The sequence below is a fragment of the Mus musculus genome, chromosome 15, assembly GCF_000001635.26.
Source record: "Mus musculus strain C57BL/6J chromosome 15, GRCm38.p6 C57BL/6J".
Classification (NCBI taxonomy): domain Eukaryota; kingdom Metazoa; phylum Chordata; class Mammalia; order Rodentia; family Muridae; genus Mus; species Mus musculus.
Window position 1 is genome coordinate 25,710,266 of NC_000081.6, and position 14,615 is coordinate 25,724,880.

Below are 14,615 nucleotides of genomic sequence, written 5' to 3' on the forward strand. Positions count from 1 at the left end.
AAGAGCACTGACTGCTCTTCCGAAGGTCCGGAGTTCAATTCCCAGCAACCACATGGTGGCTCACAACCATCCGATCATGAGATCTGACTCCCTCTTCTGGAGTGTCTGAAGACAGCTACAGTGTACTTACATATAATAAATAAATAAATAAATAAATAAATAAATAAATAAATAAATAAATAAAAATACACTCACCATATCAATCAATCTTATTTAGAGCGTGCATCAGATATTAAAGTGACGAGAGCAGGACTCCTATTCATCTTAGGCAGAGGGCTAAGAAGTTACCTATATGACTAAACAGTAAAAACAAAACACTTTATGAAGATGTACAACGTGGTATTTTGACATATACATGTTCTGTGAAATCAAATTATATTTTCGATGGGTTAGATATAGGTACGTTCCATTTTTGCAGGCCCTGAGTTGGTAGATTTGGTGTTGAAGAAACACAATGAGTTTCTCTTAGTGTTTTTAGGCCACATGTGCAGTAGCTGTTCCAAATTATTAAAATGGGCAAGGAGGTATGTTTCTTTGAGGGTGAGTTATGTGGAACTTTTCTGGCAAGACAGTTAACTTGCTTCCAAATAGGATGTATTTCTGAAAAAGCCATAAAAATGAGTTGAGTTATTTAGCGTTGTGGAATTTGGAATCCAGCATGCAGGAGCCGGTACCTGCATGTGTCCCCAGCATTAAGCTGCAGCGCTGTCATGGCCATTTTTGGAGCGGTAGTCATACCTTTTTATAGCGTGCGAAATGATCAAAGTTTGCAAGCAGTGCTGCCTCCCAGCTGTCAGGGTCTCCCCCAGCGCTCTGCCTTCCGCCCCACTTGCTGCCATGTGCGGGGCTCTTCCTCCACCTGCCACTTGGCTGTTTGTTGGAGTTCTCTTGTTATTTACTGACCCTAAGCACACAGCCTGTGCTTTAGAAGGAAGAAGGGCAGCTCAGAATTTTACACCACCAAACAAGTGTGATGAATAGAGACATGCAAAACAATCAAGACGTGATGTATCATTTTTAGAAGTAGTCTCACTGATGATAGATATATGTGCAGCCTCTCACCAAATTAAATGAATTAAATATGGTATCTCCTTAATGTATTACCTGTAGGTAATACATTCCCTACAGCTCTCACATTCTACCTGCCTCAGGCCCACCTAAGCAGCTATAGTGAGAGCACTGGTTGCACCTCTGTTGCCGCAGTCGGCTTTCTAAGGAGTGATGGCATTGACCATTGACCTCTGTTGGTATGAATGAAAAAGTTCTCACAGTGAAAAGTGAGTGCTTTTGATATCTAACAGAAAGAGGACAGACCAACACTATGGAGGTAGGGACCAAGCACTCAGAGCCCTGGTGTCCCCTCCATAGAGAGCTAACAAAGAGGAAGGGACCAGGATGTGGCCAGAGTGTTGCCCCTACTCCTTTTCCCAGGGGGAGTGGCTTCTGGTTTTTTTGTTTGTTTGTTTGTTTGGTTGGTTGGTTTGTTTTGTTTTTCCCTTTCTGGCTAAATTTCCCCTACAGAGCCTGACCAAGCGAAGTAGACTTCCGTTTCCAAAGCCGGGCACAGTTACTTACAAAATAAGTCATTTGTCTAACGGAGGGGAACTTTGCTTAACAGAAGCCCATCAGATTTAAGTCTACAGACTACTGGGATCTAGTGCATTTGTGATGTTGAAGAGCCCATACTTCAGTCTAGTCCCTGGGTATCCTTATCACCCCAAAGGGAAACCTGGTACTGGCCACCTATTGCCCCTCCCCCGTGGGAGTTCTGCCACCTCAGAGCTTCAAAGCCTCTGTCTTCCTGTTTCTGTGGATGGGCCTGTTTTGGAAGAATCTGGTGCCTCTAACTTGGTGTGCTTTCAAATGTTACGCACTGATATTATAGCATCTATGTAATTACTACTGTGTTCCTTTTACGTGGCTAAAGAGTATTCTATTGTATGGATGTACCATAGCTTGCTCTCTTGTGGCCTGACAATGGGCCTTTGGGTTTCACAACCTTTGACTGTATGAGTAATACTGCCGTCAATGTATCGAAGTATCTGCTTTCCGTTCTTCTGGGTTATAAACCTAAGAGTGAAATTGCCACGGTAATGCCACTTATGTTTTAAATCTTTTTGGTTTAAATTACTTCCCAGCCTAGACGTTTTTATATTTAAAAAGCTGCACTGGAGATATAACACTTTGCCTGGTGTTCCTGGCAGTTAGTGTGAATCTAAATCACTTAGATTGTAATGATGTACAGATGTTCTCAGAACACTAGGACTTTCTGTCTACCTTGGCTGTCCCCCTTGGTAATAGAAGGTTCTAGAATTAGGTTGGCTGGTCTCGGATTGGATCTCATCTCCACCATGTACTGGTGCTGTAGCTGTTGTCAAAACTTTCGCCTCCTGCCTCAGTTTCCTCTCCTGAAAAAAATGCAGAACTGCATATTTCCTAGGGTCATGTTGAACGCTGATGGGGTTAGACCCAGGTATGGCCTGCCTAGACTTCAGGGACAACACCCCACAATGCCATGGTTCCAGGGGCCAGGGGGTCTAGGAACAGAGTCGTCATCAGGTTTCTGCATTCTTCTACTGGCCAGCTTCCGAGTGTGCGTCCATGGGGTCTCTGTGTGTCCAGCTGTCCCTTCCCTACAAAGACACTGGGCGGAATCGGATTCAGATACCCCTAAGAGCCCAAGTTTAAATTAATCACTCTTGAAAGGCCCTGTCTTCAAGTATAGTGCTATTCTTAGGCATTGTGGTCAGGGTTTTAACACATGGGGAAAGAAAGACATGCTGGTCCTTGTAAAGGCACAGCAGGTGTGCCCCTGGGGTGGGGTGGAGGGTCCTGCAGGGATGCTGATTCCCTGTGTTGACTTACTGGATGTGTGTGACCCTGGAAAACTGGGGGGCCTCGATGCAGAAGTGCCAGTCTCTGTGGAGGGAACCGGTGGCTTTAAGCAGTGGGAACTAGCTTGTGCTGTACTGCTCTGGAAGGTCTGAGGAAGGATGCTTCAAAAACCTGTGGCTGTATACCCGAGAGTGGTGGTACACACCTTTAGTCCTAGCACTTGGGAGCCAGAGACAGGTGGATCTGAGTTTGAGACCAGCCTTACACAGGGAGTTTCAGGATAGCCAGGACTACAAAGAAAGACCTGTTTTGAAGAACAACAAAACAAAATAAAAACCAAAACAAAAAACCTGTGGCTGATAGACCCTGGCATAGGATTTGTCATTGAGATGATCTTTAACCATTTCCAAGACATGCCCAGTGCTGTGTGCCATGCATTAATAGCAGTTGACCTCCACAAGTTTCTCCACACAGAAACTGCTCATTCAATAGCTCCCGTACCCTCTCCCCACCCCACCTCTGCCCTTTTTTCTATTTTTTGCCTTTGCCACCTGCTGTTTCATAACAGCTACAGAGTGGAGGAAGGGAACGGGAACTATTGGGCTTTGTGCCAGGAAAGGATTGGGATTAGGGAGGTCACCTGGGAACAGGGATTTGGTCTGGGCTCATTGCCATCCTAGTTCACCGTTGACCTCTTTCCGAAAGCCCACTCTGAACCGGCTCCGTGCATCTGCGCAGTGCCGAGGTTATATACCTCAGGGTGTACGGACAGCGTGGGCAGTGCAGTGCGTGCCGAGGCCTCGTGAAACGATCATTTCGCTGGATCGCTCCCGCCCCCCTGTGCAGAATGCAGAGCAGGCGATGTGCAGGTCCAAGCCAGGTCTAACTGCCCTAGTAACGCTGCCCGATCTTTCCCCTCTGCTTGCAGACCTACATCGGCTCCATCATCGCGTCAGTGAACCCCTACCAGCCCATCGCTGGCCTGTACGAGCGCGCCACCATGGAGGAGTACAGCAGGTGCCACCTGGGCGAGCTTCCACCGCACATCTTCGCCATTGCCAACGAATGCTATCGCTGCTTGTGGAAGCGCCATGACAACCAATGTGTCCTCATCAGGTGAGCCAGAGCAGAGAGCAGGGGTGGGCCGACTGTCTGCCCCGCCCAACAGAAACCATTCACTGGAGAGCGCTCCAGCCAACCTGGCTCCTGCTGAGGGCGCTCAGTTGCAGACAGATTGTGTGGGTTGGCGGTTTGCCCTACATAGGCCCTCCGTTCATTCATTTGTTCGATCATTTATTCCCATTTTTCCCTCTTTACTCCCAATTATCTTGCATTATTCTTCTGGCCATTTCACAGATGAAGCACTGTCAATCTGTCTATTCAGTGGCTCTTTGATATTTGAAATATTTTACGTATTTTAGGATGTTAGTCACAATGCTTGAATGTTTTGAGCAAGACTTCTTTTTTCTGTGCTGTAGAAGAAATCTACTATATACATAGAAATCACTTTAGTTAACAATATCCTGATTTTAAGAAATATTTTTAAGAGTCTTTTTTTTTTTTAATAATGGGAATGCCCGTTAAGCAAGTAGTTTTTAACGCATAGGTCAGGACCTCTTTTGGAGTGGGAGTGGGGTCACAGGACCCTTTCACAGAGGTTGCCTAAGACCATCAGAAAACATGGGTATTTACATTATAGTTCATAACAGTAGCAAAATTACAGTTACAAAGTAGCAATGAAAATAATTGTATGGTGGGGGGAGGGGGTCACCACACTATGAGGAATTGTTTTAGAGGGTTGTAGCATTGGGAAGGTTGAGAACCGCTATCCTAAAGTTTACCTATGAGTTAGGTGGAGAGAGAAAGCTTGCTGTGCATGCCTTAAGAGAATGGTACAAGGGCATGTTTATTTAAATTAACTGTGTTAGATATCACATGCCTGTTGGAGCCAAGTCTAACTTGTCTGTATACTTTTCTGTCTTGAGTTAATTTTGAGGCAGGATTTTACTGTGTAGCTCACATTTCTCTCAAACAGCATTTCTTCTTCCTGAGCCTCCAGGATCACCCAGTTCTTACTTACTCGGAAAATAAAGTAACCGGAGCCCCCACCGTGACAACCCTTCCCACCTAGAATGGCATTTTAAAAAGACCTGGAGTACATTTTTATATGCTTCTTACATGTTAATTATTAATGAATGCAAATTGGCCCACTGCATATATCCTATTGGAGCCTGTTGTTTGCTCTGAGAGGCTGTGGCAGGAGTGGCGAGTCCGGTCTGGATGATGTCCAACACAGATGTGATGAAGTGTTGAGGTTTCCATGGAATATCCAAGCTCTTCATTCACGTGTCCCTCCAGGCACCCACTCATGGGACATGACAGTGACTGAGGAGTGACAGGCCACAGAACTGCCACTGTGAATGATCTTGACAGCTGTTTTACAAGGCTTTCTAGCCCCAACTTGTGACAAAATAATTCTATTATTTGAAGAGGGAAGGAAATGGGAAGAACAGTTTGGTTGGGGGGGAGGGCAGTATATGAATACCCACAGGACTTCAAGTTCTGTGACAGTACGACACAGGGACAGATGGAGAGTGCCGTCTGTCATTTTTGGACCCCAAGCCAATCAAGCTTGCCAACACTGTAGCCCCGAGTCACACAGACAGACCTGGTCAGACACCCAACCAGGTAATCGGAGGACAGTTCCCAGGTGGTGGAGACTGACTGGATCTGAGGCGAGCAGGCTGTACCCGCCCCCCATCCTCTCCCCAGATTGGAGAGACTCTTCCTGTGGGGGAGGGGTACCAGTGGAGGTCCTACCGCAGACCCCAGGCTAGGGAGAGCATGCCCAAAGATGGCTGAGATGAGTTCTTACTGCCCAATATATCAGTGAACAATACACTGCCAGGCATGAAGGCATGGGACCCTTTTGCAGCCTGTGATGTGAGCATGCTCTAATGACCGACCATCGCAGGAACCATACCGTTTTCATACAGCAGGATCCGGCCGTTGTACTTGTGGGAGGTTCCCCTGCTTTTTCTCTTTTGAACAAATAGACATGACATGTACATGGATGGATGAACTGATTTCCCCTCCCCCAAAGCCCGGGGAGAGATGGACTTTGTTCTCTTCTCGGTCACTGTAGCAACGCTAAAGCTAACGTGAGGCTGCAGAAGTAGCTTGTCAGTGTGTTAAGTGGATCAAACAGGGATCATGATAATTGAGAGTCCGTCCAAGTGAGGATACCCACTGTGGATAAGCAATAGCGTGCCTAATAAGGGAACTTGACTTGTGACTCAAACATCATGTAAGATTGCTGGTTTGTTTTGCTTTTGTAAGTCAGGCTCTACGCATGTAGCTCAGGCTGGCCTGGAACTCAGGATACATATATCTATCTCAGTCTACTGAATGCTGGGATAAAAACGTGCTACCAGCTGAGTGATGGTTGTGCATACCTTTAATCCTAGCACTTGGGAGGCAAAGGCAGGTGAGTCTCTTGAGTTGATGAGGCCAGCCTGGTCTACAGAGCAAGTACCAGGACAGCCAGGGCTACACAGAGAAACCCTGTGTTGAACAACTAAAAAAGGGAAAGTAACTTTACGTAGCTAAATGAATCCACAAGAGTCTTTGTGAATGGATTTGTGGCCCAGGCACGGTGACTTTTAATCCTAGTATTCTTGGAGACAGGGTCAAGTATCTCAGAGTTAGAGTTTGAGGGTAGTCTGTTTTACCAGGGCCATCCAGTGCTATGTAGTGAGACCCCATTCAAAAGCAAAAGAATTGACTCGTCACTAGAATGTGGGGTGGGGTGGTTTTGTATTTGAAACCCAGTCTCACTCTGTAGCCTTGGCCTGCCTCTGCTTCTCCAGTGTTGGGCAGTGACACCACGCAGGCCGTTTGGTTCAATAGAACTTACCAGCAGATTTGTTTTTCTTTGTTTTGTTTTTTACTTTTTCTTTACTCCTCCCCTTCTGTTCCCTCTCCTCCCCTTCCCTGCCCTGCTATCTCCCTGTCCCGTCTCTCCCATTTCTTTAAAGAAAGTATTGGAATTAAGAAAACAAGAGCTAGGTTGCTAGATACAAGGATCTGTTTGGTTTCCTTGGGCCTAATCTGCCCCCTGGTGGATGCTGTGTGTCTTGCTAGTCTCACAATGGTCTCTCGCCTTCTTGGCATTAAAATCACAGAATATTCTCTTTCTAGCCCTCCACATTATCAAGTAAATTTTAAAACAAGTAGTTTAGCCTTGGCTGAGATCCCCAGCTGGGCATGGCAATGCCGGGCCTTTAGGGTTCCATTGTGTACTGTTTCAAGGTTGTTCTGCTCTGAAACTCTGTTTTTAAAAAAAAATTAAAATTTTTAAAATGTATGTGTATGAGTCTGTATGTTTGAGATCTACCACTGTGTGTGTGTGTGTGTGTGTGTGTGTGTGTGTGTGTGTGTGGAGAGATTAGCTTGTTGTGGTCTTTTTGAATGTGAGTGAACTCTCGAGATGCAGTGTAGTGTCAGGTGACAGAAGTCACAGCAAATGTACCTGTAGGAGCTGCTGACTCCTGGTCATGGTTTAGGTGTTGAGGGAACCTTCAAGCCGTTAAGTAGAGTGAGATTCTCCCTGGGAGTTAGCAGAACAGGGCAAGTCATGAGAGCAGGGGATGGAACAGGAGACCCACACTGACTGGCCGACTCCGTGCTACCTTTGCCGGGGTCGAAGGAGGAGCTTCCTTCTCAGACTGACCCAGACAGACTGGAGTTTCCTGCTTTCAGGAAAACCTCGTCAGACCTGCGGTTCATGTGCTTCCTCAAGGCTTCAGTTTGACTGTGCAGCACTTGGCTTGAGTGACTCCATTTTTGTATAATCTAGTCCTTCCTTCAGGGCCCAGTACAGAGCTCAGTCTAAAAAAATAAAATAAAATAAAATAAAATAAAGTAAAAAATAAAAAAAAAAACATGGGGGCTGGTGAGATGGCTCAGTGGGTAAGAGCACCCGACTGCTCTTCCGAAGGTCCAGAGTTCAAATCCCAGCAACCACATGGTGGCTCACAACCATCCGTAACGAGATCTGGCGCCCTCTTCTGGAGTGTCTGAAGACAGCTACAATGTACTTACATATAATAAATAAATAAATCTAAAAAAAAAAAAAAAAAAAAAAAAAAACAAAACATAACTTTTGTCCTGGGTAAAAAGCTAAGGCTAACTTGTCTGTGTGGCTTCACACCAGGACAATATGTGGTAGGCGGCCAGCCTTAACTAACTGTCAACCAAAGGATGAGTAAATCAGAGGAAGTGCTCAGGGTCTTTGCTTGCTTTGTGTTTGGAGTTGTCAAAAATGGAGCCACTTCTTAACTGGGCCTTTTATATTATGGGATGGTATAAAAGTAACTGGGTTTTTGATCTTTGTTTTTTTTTTTTTTAATTTATTATATGTAAGTACACTGTAGCTGATTTCAGACTCATCAGAAGAGGGCGTCAGATCTCATTACGGATGGTTGTGGGCCACCATGTGGTTGCTGAGATTTGAACTCAGAACCTTCAGAAGAGCAGTCAGTGTTCTTAACCATTGAGCCATTTCACCAGCCCTCTTTGTTTCTTGAAGTGTGTCTTGCTGGGTACTGAGCCAGAGTTGGGTGTTTGGTTAGACAGAGAACATGTGACAGAGGGCATGGTCTGTGACTTACAGTCAGAAGCAGGAGAAGGACATGTGTATGGGTGAGGACTGTCTGGAATGGGACCAAAATCTGTGGAGAAAGGCTCACTACCGAAGCCATGATGTGAGGACTGTTTTAACTTGCTAAGACCTTTGGACATGGGCAGGAGAGATGGCTCAGTGGTTAAGAGCACTGACTGCTCTTCCAGAGGTCCTGAGTTCAATTCCCATCAACCACATGGTGGCTCACAACCATCTGTAATGCCCTCTTCTGGTGTACTCATATAAATAAAATAAATCTTTAAAAAATAAAAATAAAAACCCTTTGGACATAATCTTTTAGACCCTAGAGATGCTCCTTTAGTTAGCTATCAACTAGGAAATGATAGAAATTAGGTTTGATCTGATTTTTATGTTAAGAAAAATGTGTTGTTTTGGAATTTGATGCATAGAGGGCATGCTTGATCAGCAGAGGCAAACAGAAAGGCAAAGAGCCTATGTCCTAGGTTTGGTGATTGGCTCACCGGTGTCTCAGCTTCTCAGCCCTGTCCAGCGCCTGCAGCAAAACCACCCCAGCGAGAAACAGATTGGAGGGGTGCGGTTGAGTAGGAAATGTATTCACAAGCAGGAAGGTGGAACGTAAGGACCAGACATCATCTTAGACATGATGGATCTAGAACACTGCCAGGTAGCTCCCATCTGTCCTGCTAACAGCCCAAGCATCCCCGTGCATGGAGAGTCAGTGCATGCTAGCACCATCTCCTGCTGGTACTCGCCTGCCTCCTTCCTGATTAAAGAGCACATTGCTCCCAGTTCTTTTGAGCCTCACTGCCCTGACACTTTGATTTCGTTTTATGATAATTAGGCATAATCACTCAAAAGTCTCCAGCTGTTACGTGTTTGGGGAGGAGAAGGCATGCACATTTGGTTCCGTGACTTAAAATAAGCCACCCTGATTTCCTCTCCAGCTGTCTTACTCTCTTCCTTAACTCGGGTCTACATGGGGTTTCTCTCTGACCCTGCTCTCTCTTCCCTTCTCTATCTCCCCCCCCCCCCAGGAGTTTTCCTGTTCTCCCAATCCCACCTGGGCAGCTTCTCTGAGTCCTCAGGTATCCTATCTTGATATCTCACATCTTGGGTTGGGTTCTGAGTTCACATCATTTTCTCCCCTAAAATATGCCCTTCCTCCCACAATTCTCCAGCTGCCCTGTCCCAAGGCTGAGGCCTGGAAACTGCTTTTTGTCTTAGAAGTAGATTTGTTTTGTTCTCTCCAATGTAAAGTAAAATTATCAAGTCAAGTACGCTAATTTTATGTATACAGTGCAGTGACTTTTGACAGATGTGGAAACTGTGGTCTGCATCCAGCTCATCACGCTGGTAAGCTCGCTGGTACCCAGATCCTTCCAGAGCCTCTGTCGTGTGCTGCCCCCAGCCCCTGCATCTGGCAGGGGTACTGTGCATGCCATTGGCTATTTCCTCAAATTTTTCCTCTCCTAGCTTGGACTCTACTAAGTCTTGTATGATGTCAGTGCCAGCCATACACGCAGCACTGGTCTGTGCCCAGGCCAGGTATGTCAAAAGGACTGTTACGTCCTGAATCAGGATGATTCCTGTTGTGGATAACAGAGAGCTCAGCCCAGACTGGCTTGACTCACTCGCTCTGCCATCTCAAGCATCAAACAGGACGGTTCTGAGGTTGTTAGATTCAGCTGTCCCAGGCAGGCCTGTGTCATAATCTCTTGGGTTTTGCTTTTGCATCTCATGGGAGGTGTGGTTTGTGGCACTTGCTCTCTGCAGGGAGAACACGTCTCCCCGTCTTGTTGCTGGGAGCTCTCAGAACCCTTGCTAGGATGCTTTTTTGTCTGGAATAATGATATCTTTCTCTCTCATATTCAAGCCTAATGTTTCCAAATGGGATAAGGTACCTTTCATGGGTCTTGATCAGCAGATATTTACTGAATGCCCAAGACACGCAGCCTGGCTTCAGGCAGGGGTGCCTATCATCTGAGTCCTCTCCTCTTTTCTGAATGTAATTAGCTATTTAATCATTCACCATGTACCTGACAGCATACCTTAAGAGCCCCGTACCTTGGCACACACAGGACACAGAGAACTCAGGGGCTCCTGTCTGTCTTCCACCGAGCAGTCTACCCTGCCGTCTCCGATGGCTTCTGCCAGCCCTGCTCATACAACCCCTTCTGCTTTGCGTTCCGTGTCTGTTGGCTTCTTGTTTCCTCTCGCCTCCCCCAGGGTACTTGTTGAACATGGAACCTTCACAAAGTGGACTGGACTCGACTCTCCTCTCCAGATGTCTCTCATGCTTCCCTTCCCATCTCTAGTTGTATTACCTGTGCAGTCTCTGAGCATCCATGAGCCTAGGTAACAGCTGCACCGAAGGAGATAGCTATAGCTGGTCTTCTGGAAGGGACTCTTCAGGCCTTCTGGAGTACCCTCTCAAGGACTTAGCTCTTGAAGGTGATGTTAATGGACCCAGCACACTCACCAGCCATGGGCTGCATCTTCCAATACTGCCTTGCCTGCCTTCTGGCTTTTGCTCCATCATATCTTACCCAGAATCCTCCTGTTTTCTCTGCCAGCCTTATACTTGGCAGACATCATAGCTGAGGCATCCTTTGCATCTCCCTTCGGTCCCCTCTGTCTGAAGTGCTTTGTCCACTTTCTGTTACCAGCTTCTAAGTGCAAGACATCCGTAGGACTTTGAAATCAGACCCTCGTGTTTAGCTCTGAGCCAGGCATTCAACCCTCCTTGCCTGTTTCTGTCTCAGGATAGCTGGGAGGCTGGTCGTGTAGTGCGGGCTTCATCCTTCTGAACACTGGTGGTCTCCTTCTTATGCTCATTGTTTCCCCCCAAAGTACTGTGACTGTGCCCGTTCATTTAACACACACCCGGCAGGTGCCCACCTCAGCGGGTGCTGTTGGAGATGAGGACATGGCTTGGGAACAAGACAAAGTAAAGATTCTTGCCTGTGCAGGGCTCCCCTTATTTGAACAGTGCGGTCTGTCTGTCTCCTGCGTCTTGCATAAGAAGCAGTATATAGGAGGTCAGAAATGGACCTGCCAGCAGGAGAAAAGGCCTCCGCTTCCCTGCAAATCAAAGCAACGGGCAAGTTATAAAATTGAATTTCTTATTTGAGGGTCAAAGGAGGGCATGCAGGCTGTAGCAGACTTGTGGAGGTCAGAGGGACCTGTGGGCGTCTGTTTTCTCTTTGTATCATGTCATCGGGCTTGGTGGCAGGTACCCTTAGCCACAGAGCCCTCCTCCTGGTCCGGCAACAGGGATTTGTACCTCCCTTCTCCCCATTGTCAATGGTGACTTGTTTTAAGGAGTGTAGTGCTTTTGGCAAAGCTAGTTGTTTCAAGACTCCATCTTTCTTTAGAAACCAAACCTTGTGTGTTTTGTGTTTCAGCGGGGAAAGCGGAGCTGGGAAAACGGAAAGCACCAAGCTGATCCTCAAGTTCCTGTCCGTCATCAGCCAGCAGACTTTGGACCTGGGCCTGCAGGAGAAGACATCCAGCGTCGAGCAAGCCATCCTTCAAAGCAGGTAGCGAGCGCATCACCTTTCTCCCTCCCGGGCCAAAGGGCGAAAAGCTTCAGGCTTCCCTTCTGGAACCGAATAGCTATAAATTAGTCGGTCTGTTTCTCTTCCCGGCTTGCCTGTTAGGATCTCATTAAGAGATCTCAGCTGTGAACCTTTCATCCCAGCACAGGGGAGGCAGAGGCAGGCAAATCTCTGTGAATTCAAGGCCAGGTGGGCCTAGAGGGTTCCATGCTAGGAAGGGTGATATAGCGAGCCTTTGTCTCCCCTCCCCCCACCATTGCCCCTCCTGCCCCTCCCAAAATTGAACCGGTCTTGACATGGACTTAGCACTTCCTGCAGCCTTCAGCAACACCTGCTTGGGCAGATGCATCTCCTGGTCCATCCATCCTTCCTCCCTCTGTCCCATCCCATCCCTGTCGGGCCATTATAGGCAGTACTTCATGGTTCTAAGAAGCAGACTGACTGCAGCTGCTGATGGAAGCTCTCAGACACACACTAACCCAGTTGCTGTAGCATTCAGACAGAGAAACGCAGTCAGTGTGAGCACAGGGCATTTGCACAGCCTCACTTGGGACAGATCAGCAGTACCCAGCCATGATCCTGACATGAACTGACAGAAGGCTGTGTGGCTGAGTATCATCTGCTGACTCATTTGGTGTCTGATTAGCGCCTTGTCAGGTTGTACCGAGAGAGACATTACAGACCCCGGATGCAGAGAGCTGACCTGGGGTCAGCAAACTGCAGCCTAGTATAATATCCTGCAGTTTTGTTTTGGTTTGTTTTCAGTTGGAGATACAGCTCAGTGGTAAAATGCTTGCTTAGCATTTTCAAGGTCTAAAGTACCATGCATACACTTGTGTACACACACACACATATACACCTGCACACACACAAATTACACTTAAGTATATATGCCTTTAGTTTTTAGCCCTGCTTCCAGCCTGTAGCTCAGCAAGGGTCATCACCCTCCATTTTCAGAGTTCTTCACCCGCCTCCTTCAGCGTTCTTCATAAATAATTTCCTTGGGACCCTGCCATGCTTGCTTGTGCTGTTTCTGGCAACTTTTAGACAACAGAAGCAGCACTGAGTAGTTTCAGCAGGGACCGCATGCTCTGAAAGCTGACAATAGCATCTGGCCCTTTACGGCCCTGCCTGTCACACCCTTGGTCTATCCTGACTCTGTTTAACAGTTGGAGAAGATCTGGAAGATGTTAAATAAATTACCTCCAGGCCATGGTGCAAACATGTGGAAGGCCCAGCATCCAGGGCTTTTCAGATCCTAGATGGGGGGGTCTCTTCTGTACATCTCCCGGGCACTGCTGTAGCCAAGTTCATTTGTCAGAGCTGAGCCATGTGGTCCCCTTAGCTGTGCAGCTTCCTCTCCCTGCATAGCTAACCATCTTCTTAGTCTCTCTCATTCTAGAGGATGTTCAGGAGAAGCCCGTCTCAGCAAGTGTTTAGAAAAGCCAACTCTTCTTTAAATAAACAGAGTCAGGCTGGACCCTCCCTGGGCTGCAGATTCCTTCCATTTGTGTGTATTAGCGTTGGCCCTGAGTGATGCCCTCTTGTCCTCTGTCCACAGCCCAATCATGGAAGCATTTGGCAATGCGAAGACAGTATACAACAACAACTCCAGTCGCTTCGGGAAGTTTGTTCAGCTGAACATCTGCCAGCAGGGAAACATTCAGGGAGGAAGAATTGTAGATTGTATCCTGTTTCGTTTCATGGCTGGCTTTGTATTTGGCCCTGACAGTGAGAACTTTGTTCTCTTACTGTAAGGGGCCCAAAAGAACGTGAAATACTTGTTTCTCTAGCTCAAGGGTTCTTTTCTCTTTAATATCATTGCATCTGGCCTGTTAGTTACTTTACAAGGTAAATGATCATTTTTCCTTTGGAAATGTCTCAGATTATGCCCATAGTCTAGATTCATCGCTTATTATCTGATTTCTGTTGCTATAATGTGATGTCTGACGGGATACTTGATAGGAAAAAAAAAGTATTTATCAAGTTTTGCCTTTTAAAAAAAAATAGCCGTAAACCAGAAAGTAGTGATACATACCTTTAGTCCCAGCACTTGGGAGGCAGAGGCAGACAGGTCTCTGTGTTTGAGGCTAGCCTAGTCTACAAAGTGAGTGCAAGAACAACCAGGGCTATACACAGAAATATAAACAAACAAACAAATAAAAAAATAAAGATTAAAGCAGCTTTATCTTAGGTCACCGTTTAGGCTAAGATATTAATAAGTCAAGTATTCTGGCTCTGGTACAAGCCATCTTGCTCCGTTGTAGCATGGTGGTTAGCGTCCTAGATGGCCGGCGGGGGCATGCCTGAGAGGTCACATGCCAAGAAGTTAGAGGAAGAGAGAACCTGACTGGGCGGACTCCACCCTTGACTGTCTCAAGAAACTGACATGCTTGTAAGATCAGCATTAGCATAACTATAGTAACAGTGACCTAGCCACCTTCTCTTGGGCCTCACCTTGTGTGAGGGCTCTTCCACATGGCCCCTTGGGGCTACATTTAAGCCATGTCTGCCCTGGAGCAGCACTAGAACCAAGCACTAGTGTTCAGTTGGGCACC

The 14,615-nt window shown here is 46.8% G+C and overlaps 1 protein-coding gene across 1 annotated transcript in view; it reads left to right on the forward strand.

The window, feature by feature from the left end:
- Myo10 (myosin X) overlaps nucleotides 1–14,615 on the forward strand; it is a 191,124-nt gene that overhangs the window by 87,716 nt on the left and 88,793 nt on the right. Inside the window, exons 4-6 of the mRNA NM_019472.2 lie at nucleotides 3,764–3,951; nucleotides 11,905–12,039; nucleotides 13,619–13,743. Coding sequence (NP_062345.2) covers nucleotides 3,764–3,951; nucleotides 11,905–12,039; nucleotides 13,619–13,743 — 448 coding nt within the window. The remainder of the gene's footprint in view (nucleotides 1–3,763; nucleotides 3,952–11,904; nucleotides 12,040–13,618; nucleotides 13,744–14,615) is intronic.